General features: G+C 44.7%; 3 protein-coding genes and 1 pseudogene across 7 annotated transcripts; 2 read left to right on the forward strand and 2 right to left on the reverse strand.

Annotated features, from left to right (window-relative positions):
- Nucleotides 1-387: 387 nt before the first annotated feature.
- Nucleotides 388-3026, forward strand: LOC123114162 (B3 domain-containing protein Os06g0194400). Of its 2 annotated transcripts, none has more exons than XM_044535538.1 (5): nt 388-642; nt 744-998; nt 1095-1316; nt 1970-2076; nt 2720-3026. In XM_044535538.1, the coding sequence occupies exons 1-4, from the start codon at nt 496-498 to the stop codon at nt 2039-2041; spliced, it is 696 nt and encodes a 231-aa protein (XP_044391473.1). In that variant the 5' UTR covers nt 388-495; the 3' UTR covers nt 2042-2076; nt 2720-3026. The 2 variants fall into 2 exon arrangements, with proteins under 2 accessions (XP_044391473.1, XP_044391474.1); XM_044535539.1 differs by having other exon boundaries at nt 1970-2046.
- A 2416-nt stretch (nt 3027-5442) lies between these two features.
- LOC123114163 (uncharacterized) lies at nt 5443-6285 on the reverse strand. Its single transcript, XM_044535540.1, has one exon. The coding sequence runs from the start codon at nt 6174-6176 to the stop codon at nt 5904-5906; it is 273 nt and encodes a 90-aa protein (XP_044391475.1). The 5' UTR covers nt 6177-6285; the 3' UTR covers nt 5443-5903.
- Nucleotides 6286-9207: 2922 nt separating this feature from the next.
- Nucleotides 9208-16217, forward strand: LOC123114164 (serine/arginine repetitive matrix protein 1). Of its 4 annotated transcripts, none has more exons than XR_006456437.1 (12): nt 9208-9322; nt 9409-9840; nt 10233-10346; nt 11183-11707; nt 12154-12267; nt 13034-13111; nt 13427-13577; nt 13652-13722; nt 14543-14624; nt 15226-15420; nt 15509-15583; nt 15843-16217. XR_006456437.1 is itself a non-coding variant. In XM_044535541.1 (12 exons), the coding sequence occupies exons 1-12, from the start codon at nt 9281-9283 to the stop codon at nt 15867-15869; spliced, it is 1914 nt and encodes a 637-aa protein (XP_044391476.1). In that variant the 5' UTR covers nt 9208-9280; the 3' UTR covers nt 15870-16217. The 4 variants fall into 4 exon arrangements, 3 of the variants coding, with proteins under 3 accessions (XP_044391476.1, XP_044391477.1, XP_044391479.1); XM_044535541.1 differs by having other exon boundaries at nt 14543-14632; XM_044535542.1 differs by having other exon boundaries at nt 12157-12267; nt 14543-14632.
- Nucleotides 16218-17168: 951 nt separating this feature from the next.
- On the reverse strand, nt 17169-19365 carry LOC123114165 (uncharacterized; annotated as a pseudogene).
- Nucleotides 19366-19866: the final 501 nt, after the last annotated feature.

A 19866-nucleotide genomic window follows, 5' to 3' on the forward strand; every position in this document is an offset into this window, starting at 1 on the left:
TCATTTTTTTATGGTCTACACATACGTCACTATGCGATCTAGCCAAGCATGTGTATGACGAATCGGAGCACATCCACAGGATAAAGTATCGTCCAACGGTTGTGCACCAAGTATCGTCATGGACTAAACATGTATAAATGGCATCATCGTATTTGTCTTCCAAAACAATTTTATTTCATATATCTATATACTATTTTGTAGACATATAATACTTGAAAATCATAATCAAAGTTGTGTGACAAAGACCACAAAAGTCAATGGATGCCTTATATTTTGGGAAGGAGCTTATATTTTGGGAAGGAGGGAGTAGTAATTTGGAGGGCTAAAAAGCAAAGGTGTGGTCGCACGGTCAACAAGAAGAGACGAGTCTAGGGCCACGCCACTTTTCCCCATTCCCTCCCTCCTCAGTCCAGTTCTCCTCCCAAACAGAGCAAGAGCAAACGGGCGGCTGGAAAACACCCAAGAAGAGGAGGAAGAAGAAGAATCGAGAAGGCAATGGCGGCATCGAACTCGTACGAGGAGCAGCGCCGTAGGCAGATGGAGGACAACCGCCGGAAGCTCGACGAGCTCCGCCTGCACCATCTCTCCGCCGCCGCCCGCGAGGCCGCCGCCAGGCCCAAGCCCAACCCCAAGCCCAGGCCGGTCCGTCGGATCCTCTCCCTTCTTCTTCCTTGCCTCCGGTCTCCCATTTCCTTTGCGCCCGTACCCGTATACATCACTGGTCCGCTGGTCCGTTGTCGCAGAAGCGCAAGGCCCCGGAGCCCGGCGAGCTCCGGCGGTCCGGCCGCGTCGCCGGCCTCCCGGAGCAGCCCAACTACCTCAAGGGCGACTACCGTGGAGTGTACGAGGCGTATGCCGCTTCGAAAACACCGACCGACGAGGAGAGGGCCGGCGCCGTCGCCAAGGCCGAGGAGCTCCAGCGCCGGATCCACCGCATCCGCTGGCCCGCCTTCGTCAAGCCCATGAGCCACGAATGCGCCACCAGGTCAATCCTGATGGTAAAGTACTGTAGCAAGAAAGCTTGCATTGGATGTGATGTGAGGCAATGTGGTTCTTGGATCGGATTGGATTGTTATATATATGCATCGTGACAGCAATTCCCCAAGCACTTCATCAAGTATCTACCGGCGCACGATGAGGCAGCCGTCCTGGTGGACGAGGCGGATGACGAGTTCCACATGATGTACAATGCCCACAGAAAGGGCAAACACTGTCACTACTATCTCGACAAGGGGTGGAGACGGTTCGCTGCCGACCATGACCTTGCCGATGGCGATTGCTTGGTTTTTCACATGACACAGAGGGCAAAGTTCAAGGTGAGATTCAGCATCTCCTCCATTCCATGGATAAAAACGCCCCACTTTTTACTTTAAGGAACTCCACATTGAGTACAAGTGCATACATAACTTGTTTTCAAGCAAAAGTTTTGTGGAATCGCTGTGTTCCAAATGTGGCCTTGCGATTCTAAAACATTGCTGAAAGTTGCTGTGTGGTGTCATACTCACTAATGCGTTTGTCTGTCAAAACATTGGTTTTCAAGTTTATATACATGAGAAAAACCTGGTATGTCTACTGAATAACTTGACTACATACTAGAGTCATTGGTATGTCTTAGCTTCAAATTATAAAGTGGTTTATATCCATATCCATCATTGAAAGTTTGAAACTTGGGAGCTGTGTCTACTTATTCATATATGAGTAATTAGGCTTGTTTGGACTACCAGTTAATTCTACATAGAGTTTGCAGGAAACAATGTTATTGCTCAGCATCCCTACAGTATATACCTTCATTCCAACCAAATCTGAAAGGGCCTCTAGGAATTATTTTATTCATAGGCCTTTAATTGTCCACAGCCATATCTTTTTAGATAGTGGAAGGGATCCTTTTAAGGCCTAATCGTGAGGAGGTTGTTTTATCTCACTGGTAAGTGCATATCGTGCAACCTCATTAGTTATGTACATGATGCAGGTCTACATTTTTAGAGCAAGCCCAGACTATGAAAGCGACCAAACTTCTGATGACTCTGAGGATGAAGAGTAATGAAGGTGTGTGCTTCCCAAGCTCGACCGGAGCAGGTACTTTGTTACCATTGTTTCCTCGGTTAAATTTCTTTCCATCATTCGCTTAAGTTGAAGTGTACTTGAATTAAATATTTCTTTATCTTTTGCTGAGGCATCAATTTCATAATTGGCCAAGCTCAGTTTGCGGATTAAAAAATAAATACAAACCCACTTGCTTACGAGTTATGGCTAAACATAACTGTGTGTCCTGCACTGGAGCTAGATGTTCTGACGAAACACACTGGTTGTTTCTCCCATTTCCCTATTGATTTGAGATTTCGAGCCTGACAAGTTAAACTGCAACCTTATTTTGTTGCTTGCTTATGCTAGCCGTGAACATGCACGGGGAACTGCAGTTTATGTACGAACTCTGAGACTTCTCATCAGTGGCCAAACACCCCAATTAACTGATCGACATATTAGATGCGCGTGTAGAAAGTAAAAACTGCCGGGATATTGTTTCTTGATTCGTAGGAGCAGGTTGTCTTAGACCCGATGGTCCACGCAAAGGTTCTGCCTGTCTTGCCTCAGTCGGTCCCCTTAGACTCACTCGATCAGCAGTTCTGTAGTAGTACCAATTAAAATGCTCTTGTATACGGTTCTGATCTATCCTTATAGATATTAATATGCCAAATATGTCTTTTGTTGCAATTTGTAGGAGAAGCACGCTCTCCGCTGTTATTGGAGTCGGCTGCCGTGATTTTGTGCTGGTTGCGTGTAGAGTCGCATACTCGGACCCTGCCAGTGTAGCAGACCTGCATTATAACATAGGTTAGATGGGAGTAGCAGGTAACAGTGTGTGGTGCTGACCTTGTATTGGTTCAATTAAATGATTGTAGTCTGACGATGATCTCGAGTGCATTTTTTCGTGGCTGTTCCTGTTTGTTTTCGGCTACTGAAATGATCATCCTCTTGATGTTGAGTTCTTGGACACTGACCCCTGGCCCTGGATAATGATCATCCTCTTGATCTTGAGTTCTTGGACACAGACTAAATATGTCCTTATGATACTCAATTGAAACAAATTCTTTTTGATGGAAAAAAGCTTTGGTGGCTGAGGCTCCAAAGTGGGATCTTGAGCGTATGGATAAGGGATGCAGGGCGTTTTTCTGGGCTGGTTCTGACGATATTCATGGTGGGAAATGTCCGGTGGCTTGGTGGCTTGGGGGTAATCAACTTGAACTTGCAGAGTCTGGCATTCCAACTGCAATGGGCTTGGCTTGAAGCGCATAGATCTGGCTGCTAGACCTTGGCAAGGGTGGGTTGCCCATGGCCTCGGATCCGAAGGTGGAGGCCTCATTCTGCACTTTGGTTTATTGCAAGTTAGGTTCTGGCGACAGCGTCCTCTTCTGGAAGGATCGCTGGATCAATGGGAGATGCGCCGACGATATTGCTCCGATCGTCGCGACGCAGGTCAATGCTAGCTAGGGTGCGCAACAGGAGGACGGTTAGGGAGGCCGCACATTCGCATCGCTGGATGTGCCAAATGCCAAATGAGCTCCCTACCGATGGCTTGATCTACAGTTCATTCAGTTATGGGATTCAGGCGATTCATCTTATTCCTCTGGTGCAGGACGAGGCCTTGCTACTTATCTATTCATTCGCCTCTGCTTGCTTACCAGATGCTCAACGAGGGGGCCATCAAATATTCAAATTTGCTTGTGCCAAGGCTATTTGGAAATCTTGGGCGCCACTTAACTGTAATTTTTTTTTACTTGGCTTGCACTTCACTATCGTCTCTGGATCTCTGATCATCAGCCGAGAAGAGGGCTGCAGGAACATCCTCTTTCATGCCTCCTGTGCGACCTAAGAGGAGGACACCACTGATCATATTTTGATGCAATGTGTTTGACTGTTTGCAGGCTACACAGCCGGATACTTCTCTGGTTCCTACGTTGACTGGTAATATGGAGGATGCATAAGCACTACCCGTGAGAGGATCCATAAACACTACCGCTGTTTTTAGAAGTTGCAACATTATTCAGAAGTTTTCTAGCATACCATTTCAGCTTAACTTGGGACTGAATAGGCGACAGTGTCCCGAAAAAAGAAAAGAGAAAGACATCGGCGATAGAGAAGGCACACTAAAATTTGGGGCTCTTCGAGCTAGCTAGGGGTAGAAGTTGAAGTATCGTTTTCAGTCAAGAAATCAAGATGAGTGTATCTGGGCTGCCATTTGATGTTCTGCGCTCTTTTTCAGTTCAGTGCGCAGTTGGTGGACAACTGTATGATCAAGAGACTGACATGTACCCAACTTATTCAGTAAAAAGTTTGAGTAGCTAGTACCATCTCAAAACCCATAAAACCAAAGTTCTTTCTTTGTGTGTGTGAAGACTGAAAACCCATACTATAGTATCAAAAAGTGAATTACCTCGGTTTTCTTCTTCTCGTTACCCTCCTTCGACGAAGCGGCTAGTCGGAGGAGGGTAAAAAAAAATGTGTGCTCAAACCTACAACCAAAATAGTGAATAATCAGCTGATCTCTGATCTGGTTCTGCCTTGTGAGGGTGCATAGGAGACATCTGGGACGAAAGAATGGCTCCTACAGGTCCAGTTTCTGGGGGATGTCGCCACAAGCTAGACAACAAACACCATGTACATATGGTGTCATAATCAAAGCCCATCATGCACCTTGGTTATATCTGTTTCTCTATTATTATTTTTTGCTAATATCAGTGCCAATTTCTCCGTGGATATCATATCTGAAGATAAGATAAGGTGCTGTGGAAAGGGAGCAAGGTGATTGGCCCACTCTGGTTTGGTCCGTCCTTGCAAGTGGGAGCCTTTTTTTCTTCTCTTTCTTGTCTGGAATAGGATTCTCAGTCCACTAGTTTACACAACAGAGGAATCGAATTCAAAGTCTCCTTCCTTTTTTCTTCTTCTTCTTTTTTGTTTACTTGTGAATTATTGCCTCTAAAATAGCATGATGAGAGAGAGAGAGAGAGAGAGGGGCCATGAACTCCTCAGATCATTGGTCTTTGATGAGCATGTTTCACAGTTCAAGGCTGGTCTCCAACAACCTTCTCCAGATCAGGGGACATGGAAAAGATGCTCATGCTCTCACACAACAACCAAACATATGACAAAGAGCACCCTCTCCTGTGATCTGGACCTTGCAGGAAAGCATGATGAACTTCCTGGTCTGTCTTCCATGACCAGGATCCAGGCTGGTTCCCAACAACCTTTCCCAGATCAAAAGGACAAGAATTAAAGTAAGATCATTCCATAGTCCACACCACCAAACTTATTAGCACCACGGCATACTAGAATTAAGCACCATGGCCGGTTCTTCCTCTGCATATATATTGCAGGAATCAACACCATGGTTTTGGATGCACAGAAACCAACTGGGGCAAGATTAACAACTGGAGAGAGATGCCATGCCATGGAAAGGAGGAAGAGTTTTTTTTAACTAGCTCATAGTCTCATACACACATAGCTTTTCACAGGCTCTTGGTACAGAATTTCTGGAGAGAAAGAAAAAACAGGTTCATGGCTACAACAAAGCTGCAGCTAGCTCTTGCGCAGCTTCAACCCAGGGCCAGCAACACCCATAGGCCATATATATGCACGAACCCGGCCGTCACGGCGAGATCTCCCCATGCATGCATGCATGCATCTCTCCAAGAGAAACATGAACAAACAACTCAAGCACCACATCTTCTTCTCCCGATCGATCTAGTCCCGGTTTTTAGTTGGTCCTTGATGAGTTCATGTTCATCATCAGTTCATGCATGGTCCATACGGCCACATATATATATGTAGTAGTCCATATTTTGGTTGAGGTGCAATTGCAGGTCCGGCCAGGGCATGGCCGTGCGTGCGTGCACTTGCTTTTCCGTTTATGTGTGGCCCCAGGGGGCCAAGAACATGACCCTCCTGATGGGGTCCTCGGCGGCGGCCAAGCCCCGGCAGTCGGCGCCGTGGGCCGGCTGCGCCGCCGGCTCGGCGGTCACAGCCAAGGAGGCCGTCGGCGGCCTCGCGGCGCCGTGGCCGCCGGTGCCCGTGGTGCCCGCGGCGGGTGCCCACCGGAGCTTGTCACGGAGGGCCTGCTTGACCTCGTGAGCCCATGAGGCGCCGGCGGCGGCCTCCCCGGTGAAGTGAGGGGGCTTCATGGCAGAAAGAGAGGGAGGAGGAAGAAGGCAGCTGAGAAGGCTTCGCCGCTGCTTGTGCGTGTGCAGGCCGGGAGGGAGAGGGAGAGCGGTGGTAGATTTCTCTCCACAAGGCTTCGCCCAGGGGCGGCATTTATAGGCGGAAAAGAGGCGCCAGTGCGCCACTCCACTCGCTGAGCTAAAAAAAAGAAGATGCAAATTCGAACCCTAATAGCTACACGCACTATGTATATTTTGTGTATGGGAAGCTTTGATTTGGTTTTTGGTGGTGATTGTTAATTAGGGCTTAAGTAGCTGTCAGCGGGGGGCGTTGTTAATTAACCAAGGTGGTTGCCCGATTGCTCTTGGCGGCCTCTTGAAAAATGGATATTTTTCTCTTCGTCTTGGCAAGTGGATATTTTCTTTGTGATGCTTTATTTATAAAAAGGTAAAAAATGTTGTTCGTTCGGGTCCCACACCGTGTCTCCCACTATATATAGTCTCCGTGATTTTGATATTTTCCCCGGTGATCCATAGTTGCACGCAGGAGAGCGAGGTAGTCCTAGTTTTTTTCTTAAAAAAAAGACAATAATCAAAGCCGCTCACATACACTCATCTCTATGAACGGACGCATACCCTACCCCTATGGGCAGCTTCGACAGACTGATCTGGCACATCATCTTGAAATTACAAAGTCGTCACAGACATCTTAGTAGTCCACGAGAACATCTCCTCCCACTGAACACACATCGCCGGAAAGCCTAGAATAAATGCAGGAAAATGCGAGCATCAATGTTAAGTCTAGGACTTAAACTCTTAAATGGTGCTCGCAATTGCGTGAAGTTCCATCAACACAGACGCAAATGACATGAACATAAAACATGTTCCCGAAAACAATACCTGAATTTCCTGACTTTTTTAAAGCTTATAATCTTAAAGTACCATTCCAGTCCGTCACAAAGCTTCTTTTTAATTGGTGCTCGCAATTGCCTGAGGTTCCATCAACACAGACACGCAAATGACATGAACATAAAACATGTTCCCAAAAACAATACATGAATTTCCTGACTTTTCTATAGCTTATAATCTTAAAGTCCCTTTCCTGTCCGTCACAAAGCTTCTTTTCAAGCTCTTCTTGTGAGGACCTCCAACTGAGTTGCCGAGGCACAAGCACAAATGAAAGAAGAGGATGAAAACTCATTTTTTTAAACAAATAAAAAGGGTAAAGCGAGTAAAGATTTTTTGTGGTTTCTTTCCCTCTTCGTGGTAACTTATTTTTTCTACAAACATCTCTTCATTATTAGCTCAAAATGCTCTAAATTCAGGTGTTTAGCACCCTCCAACATTTTACCTCTTCTACTGCTCCCCTTTACGAAGATTCCTGGCTCCGCCCCCGATCGGGGTCGATGTTTTCATCTTGGAAATGATATTACTCCCTCTCTCTCAGTTTACAGGACATGCGCGTATCGCTAGGTCGTCAATTTGACCAACCTAATACAAGTCATATATTTAAAAAAAATATACCAATATAAACTTCAGATATTCTATTTTCGAACGGTATAATTTTTATGTTATATAGTTTATATTAGGGTGATAAAATTGACAATCTAGGTATATACATCGGACTTGTAAACTGAAACGGAGGGAGTTCTTATTCAGTATATATTCAAGAATAATATAGGCAGGGTATGGAGCGAGGGGTGCAATTATTTGACGCCCGTCGTGCTGTCCACCATGCAGCATGCAGGTGCCCGCCAGCTGCCTGCCTACCTGCTACGTATTATTCCATTTTTTTAGTTGCCCACCTGCTATTATTCCGAAAGCTTATAAAAAGTGAAAAATTCCTACCGTACGTGCAACAGGCTGCCCCTATGGAGGACACGATGGTGGCCATCGCTCTCGTGGGCCCTCCATCTGGCCAATATTCCAAAAATGGTGGGACCCGCCGGTCACTCTCACTCAGCCATGGTGCATTGTTTATCTCATTGAATTATTAAAAATGCAAGGTATGCTATGTGAATCTTCTGTGACATGTACACATTTTTTTCCACGAGAAAAGGGAATATATTGAGCACCTATCACATCACCGAGCCCTGCCAGCAAGCGGTTTGGCTTTGCCACACCGGATGTATGAGTATTGGTTGGTATGTTGTCGATTCAGATAAATAGTCATTTTTAGTAACACTGTTCATAAATTACATTCTTTTTACACAAAAAAAAATTCTTCCATATAGAAAAAACTTAGGCATATCATTTCCACCCCTTTTATATGAGAAAACTTTCAATCTATTAATTATCAATCATGATAGTACAACGAATATCGGGAATAATAAAAATTCCATCCAGATTCATAGATCACCTAGCGACGATTATAAGCACTGAAGCGAGCCGAAGGCGTGCTGACTATACATTAAATAACGGTCACTAAAGAAAGTACATTATACATGTATCATAATCGACAATAGTATTCCTTTCATATTTCCATGGAGATTTTGATGTATAGTTTTTTTTTCATTTTTATTTTTAAGAAAAAAACATATGTTAGGTATATATAGGTTGATATCAATCAAATGTCATATCAGACGGTACATGTTGGGGAGGCATCTTGCACCATCAATGAGCCTATGAACCGAGACACCACCAAAAGCACAAAGCTCGCCACAACACATCTGCAACACATCGTTCTGATTTTCTGTGGCGGAGTTCCAAGTAAGGTTCATGTTTAGTTGCACTTGTTGATTGTGGACACTCCTGAGTTGTGCCGTGGGAGATCATTTTTTCTCTCTCCATTGTTTACTTTTGCTTCAAAGATTCTTGGCCCGGTTTCCCTCATAAACAGGGCACCTTGTTCAGGTTTTTGATCCGTTTTTTTTATGTAAACCGGATGAGCCAAAACTGGTTCAGCCATGTCGAGAGCCCATGGGTCGGGCAGACGCATGGGTGATGCAGCCAGGCCCATGGACGGAGAGAGAAGAAGGCTGGCAGAGGAGCCCGGCCCGGTATCTCTGCTATCGCGGGCCTTGTTGTGGGCTACCCATGTCGTCCTCATCCTCGCCTCGCCGTCTATTCTAAAAAAAATAAAAAATAATCCTCGCCTCGTCGTCGTCCTCCCGCGAACCGCCGCAGCCATGGCGCACCTCCCGCCGCTTCAGCCGACGCAGCCCGCGAGCGTACGCTCTCCTCCTCCTGCTCCTCTCTGGCTCTGCTTCTGCTTCTCCCCGCCGCCAGCTCACCCGTTTCTCTTCCCTTGCCCCAGCTCAATCTGCGGGGCGCAGACGCCGCCGCCGAACCCCGCGCGCCCAAGCTCCACCGCCCCCTGGAGCCTCCGCGTCCGGCCGCGCAGGGGGGCCTCCACCGGCATGTGTCCCTCTATCCCGCCAGCAGGCGCCAGGAGCCGAATCCGCCGACGAGCAGCAGGAGCCGAGGAGGGAGGTCGCCGCCGCCGAGCAGTCGAAACCGGTCACAGGCGCCACCGTCTGAAGTTTGGCCTCGATCAAGGTCGCCGCCGTCCACATCGATCACCGAGCGCCTGGCGGAGCCGCAGCACGCCAAGCGGCCACGCCGAGGCGAGCCGCACGCGGCCGAGGCTGCCGTGGATGGTCGGGATGAAGGGGAGAAGGCGGCGTCAATGTTGTCGTCGGCAGACGGGTCGTCCGTGGAGAATCGGCCAAGCCACAGCCACTGCAAGGTGCTGCCTTACTTCAAATTTGAGAATTTTTAGAGCTCTTGGGAGATTTGCCTTAGGGATCTATTTTGTGATGTTTCATTGACTCACCAACCTAAACGATATGCTCTTGCTATTATTTTTGGTAATTTATTTCATTTAGGCATATTGCTATCACCAATTTGATTTCGTTTGCTAGTGCTAAGGGGATTTGAGATTTTCTATTCATAACGAGTTAAGACTGAAATTGGCGCATGAACATCACTCATCAATTTGATTTTAGACCGAAATGGCGTATTTGGTTTTAGTGTGCTTTGTTGTAAGTGCGCGCCCACATGTGCTCTCACATCTCACCGCTGCTGGAAACTAATAATTTACTTATTTACTTACTTTCATGGCCTCATTGCATTTTGCAGCAGCCAGAAACTTCGTCAGCTGCAGTGGAGCAGAGACCTGATCCTACAATCCCGGGGGATGAGCAGAAGTTGTGTACTGAGAAGATGGATGCAAAGGCCCACACTGATCACAGGGTGATAATGATCTCCTGCTCTGTCTGGGTGCATATTTTAAAATTGCCGTGATGTCAATCGGAAATGAAAATAAATTTACCAAATACAAGATGAATTCTGCGTGTTACTGAAAATTCATCTGCGGCGCTGCTCTTTACTTCATTTTTGGAGTGGTAGGAACTATATCTATGCTAGGTGGTTAGAACCCCAATACCAATCATTTTTATACTGTTAACAGTTGACATCAAAATCTCTTGCTGAGGCTACGTGGTTATATTCCCATTACCAATCATTTTGGGACCATTAACGGTTGAGATTAAAACATTTTCTTAAATAAATTTCCACTATACAACTACGGATCAATTATTTACTGGGAGTTAGGAAGACCAAAGATGATGTTTACTGAGAAACATAGTGCATGTTTGTAGAACAAATACCCAAGTGAAAGCATTTAACGAAATCGGTGTACATTATCATATATGTTTATCATAGTTAATGTGCCCCTTTATTTTTATTTTTTTGATTTTTGCGCTGTTGCCCTTTCACGTTTACTGCTATGTATTCTTGCAACATGGACAAATTGAAGGTATTGATTCGCTGTTTTGGATTTCCCTTTTGAGACCTGTTTAGGGGGGTTGATCCTTCTAATGCTACTTTTCTTCCATCCAGACATTGTATACGAATAGTTCCGCATCCATTACATTCAGTACTTTATCAAACTAAACCACAACTATCTCGGCATGTTCTATTAAAAAATGCAACCAGAATTCAAGTATTGAGATGAAATTCAATGTTACTTTATACAGTTGTTACGGTTGTTTTACCTGTCCAATTGTCTATGTCGTGTTACTCATCAGGTGGGTCCATCCAGAAGTGCTCGTCGCAAAAAGATGAAAAAACAGATACGGGCAGAATCTGAAAAGGAACTGAGGGAGGTATGCAATTCCTCCTGCTCCCCTCTGACGCCACCTCTTCCCTTGCTCCAGCTCAAGCTGCGGGGCGCAGACGCCGCCATCGAATTCTGCGCGTCCAAGCTGCACGCCCCCCTGGAGCCGCAGCAGCTGTCCGGGAGCCTCCACCGGCATGTGTCTCTGTGCTCTGCCAGCAGGTGCCAGGAACCGAATCCGCCGCCGTGCAGCAGGCACCGAGCAGAGAAGTCGCCGCCGCTGAATTCCAAAGTTAGGCCTCGAGAAAGGTTGCCGCCGATCACTCAGCTCCTAACGGAGCAGCAGCACGCCAAGCGGCCACGCCAAGGCGAGGCGGACGCAGCCGAGGCTGCCGTGGAAGGTAAGGAGGAAGGGGAGAAGGCGGTGTCAATGTTATCGTCAGTCGATGGGTTGTCCGTGGAGAATCGGCCAAGCTACAGAAACTGCAACAGCGAGGTGCTGCTTTACTTCAAATTTTAGAATTTTTAGAGCTCTTGGGAGATTACCTTGGGGATCTATTTGTTATGTTTCAGTGGTTCACCAATCTATACGACTTGCTCTTCTAATTTTTTGGTACTCCCTCTGATCCAATATTAATTGTCGCTGGTGAGGGAGTAATATATTTCATTTTAGGCATATTGTTATCACCAATTTGATTTAGTTTGCTAGCACTAAGGGAATTGGATACTATCTATTCATAACGAGTTAGACCGAAATTGGTGCATGCACATCCTTCATCAACTTGACCTTTTGTTTGCTAGCGCTAAGAGGTGCTTTGTTGTAACTTGTAAGTGGTACCATAGCAATGTGTAGTGCATGCGCATAGGTGTTCTCACTTTTCACCGCCGCGGGAAACTAATAACTTTACCTACTTTCTTTCATGGCTTCATTGCATTTTGCAGCAGCCAGAAACTTTATCAGCTGCAGTGGAGGAGAGACCTGATCATGCAATCCCGGGGGATGAGCAGAAGTTGGATAGTGGGAGGAGGGATGCAAAGACCCAGACTGATCACAAGGTGATAAAGATCTCCTACTGTGTATCGGTGCATATTTTGAAATTGCCGTGATGTCAATCTGACATGAAAATAGGGGGCAATAATTAAATTTACCAAATAGATGGATTCTGTGTGTTACTGAAAATTCATCTGCGGCGCTGCTCTTTACTTCATTTTTGGAGTGGTGGGAACTATCTATGCTACGTGGTTATAATCCCATTACCAATCATTTTGGGAATGTTGACAGTTGAGATTAAAACACTTTCTTAAACAAATTTCCACTAGACCACTACAGACCAACTTATTAACTGGAGCTTAGGAAGACTGACGATGATGTTTACTGAGAAACATATTGCATGTTTGTAGAACAAATACCCAAGTGAAAGCATTTAACAGAATTGATGTACACTCTCATAAGTTTATCAGAGTTAATGTGTCCCTTTATTTATTTATTTATTTCAATTTTTCTATTATTGCCCTTGCACGTTTACTGCTATATATTCTTGCAACATGGACAAATTTAAGGTATCGACTCACTGTTTCGGGTTTTCCTTTTTAAGCCTGTTTAGGGGGGTTGATCCTTCTTCATGCGACTTTTCTTCCATCCAGACGTTGTATATGAACAGCTCCACACCCATTGCATTCAGTACTTTATCAAACAAAACCACACTATCTCGGCATGTTCTATTAAAAATTGCAACCAAAATTCAAGTATTGAGATGAAGTTCAATGTTACTTTGTACAGTTGTCACAGTTGTTTACCTGTTTATGTCGTGTTTTTCATCAGGAGGGTCCATCCAGAAGTGCTCGTCGCAAAAAGATGAAAAAACAGATACGGGCAGAATCTGAAAAGGAACTGAGGGAGGTATGGAATAGCTTGATTCTGATTTAACTAGTGCTTGGCTGGTAGTATTATGTAAATGATTTGTTTCACTTACTTATCTGGTTGAAAGACATTCAATCTATGCCCTTTGCTTGCGCTCATTAGTGAATCTGATTGAATTGACAACATAGTTGTAAACCAGTAATATTTGAATCTCTTAGTTACTACACCCCACCTTTTAGCTTTATAGGATAAGCAGCCCTGTGGATGGCTGTTATTTAGTACAGTGATATTTTGAATCTCATCCTTAAATTTGTCAATTCCGATGTATTGTAATTGTGGTTATTCACTCTTTAGATGAAAAAGGATAAGCTGTTAGAAAACATTAAAAAGCTGCAAGCTTGCATCTGGCTTCTTGAGAAGGAAGATGCAGACACGGCTGAAATCATGGACTTCAGGAGTTTGCTTGAATCAACGAAGATGCAGTATGTGCAGTATGTGGAGAATGGTAGCAAAGTGAAACCTTTCAACTTCATATTCACTGTTTATTTCTCTCACTAACGGAATTGATATCTGATGTAGAGACACAGTTGGCAAAGGAAGGATCGAGTGCATCACCTCAGGCGCTAAACAAGGATAGACTCGAGAAAATGGTGGGCAACTTGAAATACATTTGCTACTTTCAGTATTTTGTTGCTAAAATGCATGCAGTTAACTTTAATTAAGTAGAAATGCCCAGGATACTGTCATATCAGTGCCTGTCGAGAGAAAGAACGTCGGAAGATTCTGCACAATCTTCATGGAAAGTGCCCTTGGAAAACTGTATAAATCAGGTGCTGATATAGGGAGGGAGGGGCACTCCACTTCTGACATCTTGAGAAGCATGCATATAATCCCGACTTCTGCCACCAAGACAATATTATTTCGACTTTACTAGAGAGAAGGGAGTGTAAAGGCCATTTTCCAACTGAAGCTCACATGTCAGTGCCCTCACACATGCCATACAAACACACACAAGGGCACTGCCAAACGTGTTCTTGGTTTAGTTTCAAGGGGAAACGGCTTTGCTTTGAGCTCCCTTCTCTCCTGAAAAATGGCCGGTGTTATCTTTATGACCAGAGTGTTCGGGCAAGTGACCACAATTTTGTAGTGTCCTTAACCAAATCAGGATTGTGTGGTGTGTTTTAGACTTTCAGCAAATGCCATCCAAGTGGACTATCTAGGAGCAACTTTCTCATCATTTTTTTTGGCATCTGATAGTCAAAGTTTCGATGTTATATCTTCCTGTTGTCTTACTTCGCTTGAAGCTGCTACCTGTTCCAACCAGCATTGTGATTAGCTGTGGTATTTTTTGTCCATCTGTCTACAGTTAGCTGCAGCTTATTACCACACATATCAACAACTTGACTAAACACCCCCACATTATCAGGAATCAGTGTAATTCACTGAGCTTATGGCGTTCTGTGTTTGCAGCATGTGGAAGCTCCTATAGAGAAGGTTGAGGGAGATGAGCAGAACATGGATTCTGGAAAGGCAGTGGGCAGTAGCCTGAAAGGTTGTCAGGCAAGTTCTTTTCATGATAAATATTTTTGGGTACTTCCCTTGTTTACCTATGTTAACCACTTTGGTGTGTAAATGACGTTTATAGATTACTGAGCTGTAGCCACAGTATAGATGTGCATAACGTTATTAAAAGATGCGTGCAAATGTTATTATTTTCCTTCACTTTGGATCTTCTATAGAACATCGGAAGCGTGTGAATATTGCCAGTCTTCTCTTGCTGTATCGCATGACTATAAAATACTCCCTCTGTCCCATAATGTAAGACGTTTTTTGACACTACACTAGTTTAAAAAAACGTCTTACATTATGGGACGGAGGGAGTAGAAGTTAACATGGCTGCTGTAGTGTCCAGTTATATATTATTTTCTCATATTACTCATCAGATTCAAAACAGAAGTTAATGTGGCCATTGTAGTGTCCAGTTATACACATTGCTTTTTCATGTCACTTGTCAGGTTCAAAATAGAAGTTGACATCGCCATTCACCATCAAGACATACATCTCTTTTACGAAAAAAAAAAACTTGTGTCCTGATGTCAATCAAACTGGGAGTTTTACTTGTCTCCTGATGTCAATCAAATTTTTAATAATAGGCAGTCTTGAAACAAAACGAATTAGTGGAGGAGGTGGATCGTCTGAAGAGCGAACTTGAAGCAGTCAGGCAAGATCGTGAGTATCAATTAGCTCAGGTACAGTCTTTGACGGCTGACATAGCTAAGCAGAAAGAAGTTGCAAGAAGATGTGGGGCTGAGCTAGAGAATGCCATGAGGAGAGTTGCTGCCCTCGAGGTATCTTTCCTGTCGTGTTTCCCTTTTCTAGATCTACAAGCCGTCGAGCAACTGACAAATGGGTGTTATATTATATATGATCGTGTAGGAAGGAGGCCTATTGCAAAGGGAGACAATCAGAACGTTGCAGATTCAGCTTGCTTCTGCAAATGAGAAACTAACGGTATGTGACGATTGAATCCTTTCTGAATGATGTATCGTGCAATCCTGTTGCTTGGAAGCAAAAGGGAAATCGATATTGAAGAAATAGAAGTTGCAGCAGTTTTTTTTTCATTAACTCCTGATGAAATGGCAGCGTTTTCAGTAACTAATCCTTAATTGTTGCATAAACAGTGTAACCGCACTCTTTGATCTCCAATGGAGAACTATTTTGTGCTGTCTCGAACTGGGAGACTGACTGACATTGCCTTGGCTGTAATCAGGGGCTGCCTTCTTCCTCCAAAGATTGATGCGAAGCCGAAGGTCTGACCGGATTGGCATGTGCTCCAGCAATGGTGCGTATAACACGAACACGAGATATCCTGATGATGCACATATTTGGTTGATTTTACTACAACAGAAGAGCAGCAGCAGAACAGAATAGTTTTGTACTGTTTTTTATTTTAATTTCTGTTCGCGGGGTTTACTTCTACTAAACCTAAAAGCTCGCTCGGGAAGGGATGCGCCATGTATCTAGATAGTTAGGATAGCAGTCTGGCGAAACTAATGGCGGCACGGTTAGGGTCTATGAGATGTAGCCGATGCCGATCGAATGTGATGTAACTAAGGCATAATATATCACAGCAATTATTTGTTTCTGGAACTGAGTCCGACGCCGCGCTATTTCAGAGAGCATCATCCACCATTCGTAGCTACGCACCTACTCCCACCATTAACGACTTGAAAGCAGTTCGATGAGACCTGAAAAGTCTGGAAACGCTAGCTGGGCATTAAGTGGCAAGGTTTACCTGCGTTTTCCGCAAAAAAAGAAGTCTAATTGCGTTTTTCAAGCCAGGGTGATTTAGTTTTTTTTAGGGGTTTCAGGGTGATTTAGTAACATGGATAAGTTGCACTTTCTGTATAACCAAAATTTCTTTCGGACGTCCAAAAAGTTCCAAAGGCATCTAACTGTTTCTTGCCAAATACCATATCAGAATTCATTTAAGTATCACCCAAAAACGAATTCATTAAGTAATTACCAATAAAATAATCTTATCTTAAAACTGTATTCCTTCCTTCCATTCCATGTACTACCATCGTAGTAACCTCTGTCACATCTTCATGTGATCTACATGAAAATGTACACGATGATCTAATATAATGAACATATTGATCTAAGATTATGTATAAGCAACGCAATTATTATGAATCTCTATTATTTCTGTAGGTAGTACAACAAACATATTTATGAGTACCAAAAAATGGTTAACATAAGTAATGATGTTTCTCGTGCAACTACGCAGGCACCTGGCTAATTATTTGTAATAGCATCATATGAGTAGTTACGAAACACGGAATTTTGTTTCTTGGACAACCTCAGCATACTAAAGAAAGAGTACACCCTCACATTTGTGACGGTCACTGCTAGTTTTGTACTCCCTCCGATCCAAAATAAGTGGTGCAGTTTTGAACTAAGGTTGAACTAACCTTATTCCAAAGCTGCGCCACTTATTTTGGAGGTCAACAGCACAAACAGCCTATCAATGGGAGCACTTTTAAGTTCTCCAGAAAACAAAAGAGAAAGAAATCCAATAAAAAACATCAACAAGGATGATAGAGGAGCTCTTATTGCTGTTCCATGCTCACAAAAGCAGAGTTATTATTCCAATAGAAATTGGTATTACATTGCATTCGAGGCATAGAAACTAACAGCAGATATGATAGAGTAGCTCATTTTGTGTCCCATGCCCATAAAAACAGAGTTAGTTAAACCAATAAAAATGGGTAGCAAAGAAACTAAATTGCATTCGAGGCATATAAATCAACATATAAATCAACCTCTCCTATAGGGTGTCAGCGTCGCTTGGAAGCCTCTCGCTATACTTGTGATGAAATAGCTGGATGTGATGTATGACGAGGCGGATAACGGAGAGGAACTCACCGCCCCTGCCAAGCTGTATACAGTGGGAAATGCCGGTGCCATGGTAGGATGCGTAGCACAGGAACTCCACCCACACCCCGAAGATGACTCGCAGCATCGGCAAATTCATTCTGTTTCTAAGCAGCTCACCAGCAAGAGATATATAAGGCCGATCATCCCTTTTATGGTAAAGTAATGACCTTGCAAACTCACTGCTAGTAGAACATTTGCTGTCCTTCCACAGATTCTCCAAATTATTGATGGTAGAATCGCTTGGAACTCCGCCGGGCAGTAAGCTTGGGTGTATCATTAGAAAACCCATGTACTTAGATAATACCTTTATTGCATCTACAAGAACTTTATCGTCCTCTTCAGCTTTGAGGCACCTTCTTTGATGCTGGTTGTCATCACAACAACAAAGGTAAATGTCAGTTGCTACTTGCCAGATGAGAATGCAATGGGCGAAATCCCTGTCCTTGATAGAAAAGCCCATGTCATCCAAGAGCCTGTATTCCGTTAGCACACATTTTCCCGGTGCATCCAGAATAGTCCATGTCTCAGAATAATGAGTCATTGTTCTCCGTACCTGTCCCAACACTAGTTCCTTGAACTTCATCGTGATCTTTGTACTGACTGAGAATTTCACCTTTCTCCGCCACTTTTTAAGTACAGTTGCCTCTACAATCCTGTTCATCCAATCGGTTTGGTTACGGGTGCAGTAATCCAACACGTTACGTTGCCCGATGGAGTGCAACCATTTTCTTTGGCTTCCCACTTGGATAAGTCGCCGAATGCACAAAACCATAGCATTAGTTCTGTTCCATCCCTGACAGTGCAAGTAGCCGCACGTCCATGTTGATCCTACAATTGCAAACACTGATGTGGTCTCCAGAACGATGGCCCCAACCAATAGCATGTAACTGATGGAGACATCTACTCTGCTGTGAGCACCTTTACCGTCGTCGAGACGGAACAACAAGAATGCGCTCACCGTGCCAAGCAGTGAGATGGCACGGATCAAGTAGCCTGGCCAACTGTGAACCACTTGCGCCTTAGTGTAAAACAGGTCGTACAGAAGGGAGAGCTCCGCCTCGACCAAGTCATACATGTCCATGTTGAATTCATACGGCAGAGGCAGAACGGGGTCTAAATAACTGAGAACAGCGTCGGTGGACCACCTTTCGAGGCTGACGTTGATAAATGCACCCATACAAAAATGGAACATGTAATGAGCGTCGAATAGGATCTCCTCCTCTCTATCCATCTTAGCTCTGGTCTTCAAGACGTAAGCCCGTTCTTGAGAAGTTTTGCTGTAAACTTTCAACAAAGCAAAATTGCCATTGCTGCCTCTTTGGAGAGCCCACACCCTCTCCCCGTACTTGAGAAAACCCACTATGAACATCACTATGGTGGCCGAGACCAAGTTCCAGGTACCGGGTATGATGTACCGGTAGATGGCGTAGCCGGCTCCCGATGCCTGCACCACTAGAGTCAGCAGGTGGCGCCTCCATAGTTGGTTGTCCTCTAGCTAGGGAGAAGGCAGTGATGGTGTCCTGGCCACCGAGGTGGAGTAGAAAGAAGGTTGCCCAGAATGCCACAAGCCCGGCATCATCTTGCAGCCTGCTCTCTAGGGTCATGTGCCCAAGGGCGTATACCGCGATGTTATCGGCCATCAGGTACGACAGCCAGAGGAAGGTCAGCAGCACGCCAGAGGAACTGCGCCGCCGGAACCCACCAAAGGCAAGGAGGACGAGCTGAAGCAGGAAGCTGGTGACAACCAAGATCTGGATCCCCCATTCTTTCCACACACGCACCACAATTCCTCCTCCTCCTGCCATTGATGTGTGGTCCGCTGAAAAGTGTACAGGAACATAAGAACACCTCACAACAACATATCCGTGTCTACATGTACTCATATGATCTGCCAAATCTAGCTACATAATGTACTCATGGCAACGAATGTGCGAACCACATCAGCAACTACGTACCCATAGACCATGGCTATCACATTTATACAAGGGATACATACAAGGTATATGGATCTAGAAGAAGAACATATAGTGAGCTTGGTTTGACTTACACGAGGAGGAGACCAGCCGGCGTGAAGAGAGCAGCGATGAGCCGGATCACTCGGAGGATGATCAGAAAGCTGGGGTGTAGCAAGGGCGATGGAGAGTAGCAGATCGAGCTTTTCAGTTCCAGTATGAGAGTGTGTTCGGTCTACTGGCAATGTAGTGATCCAACTCCAGGTCTGTGGGAGGAAGAATGGGCAAGAACGACTTCCCAGGAAATAAACAAACGACTTGACGCCAGTTTAATTTTCTCCTTTTTGATTCCTGCCAGCTAGTTGTAACGTGGGCGGTTGGATTAGGTGTTTAAATTACAGT

This window comes from Triticum aestivum, chromosome 5B, assembly GCF_018294505.1.
Source record: "Triticum aestivum cultivar Chinese Spring chromosome 5B, IWGSC CS RefSeq v2.1, whole genome shotgun sequence".
Lineage (NCBI taxonomy): Eukaryota > Viridiplantae > Streptophyta > Magnoliopsida > Poales > Poaceae > Triticum > Triticum aestivum.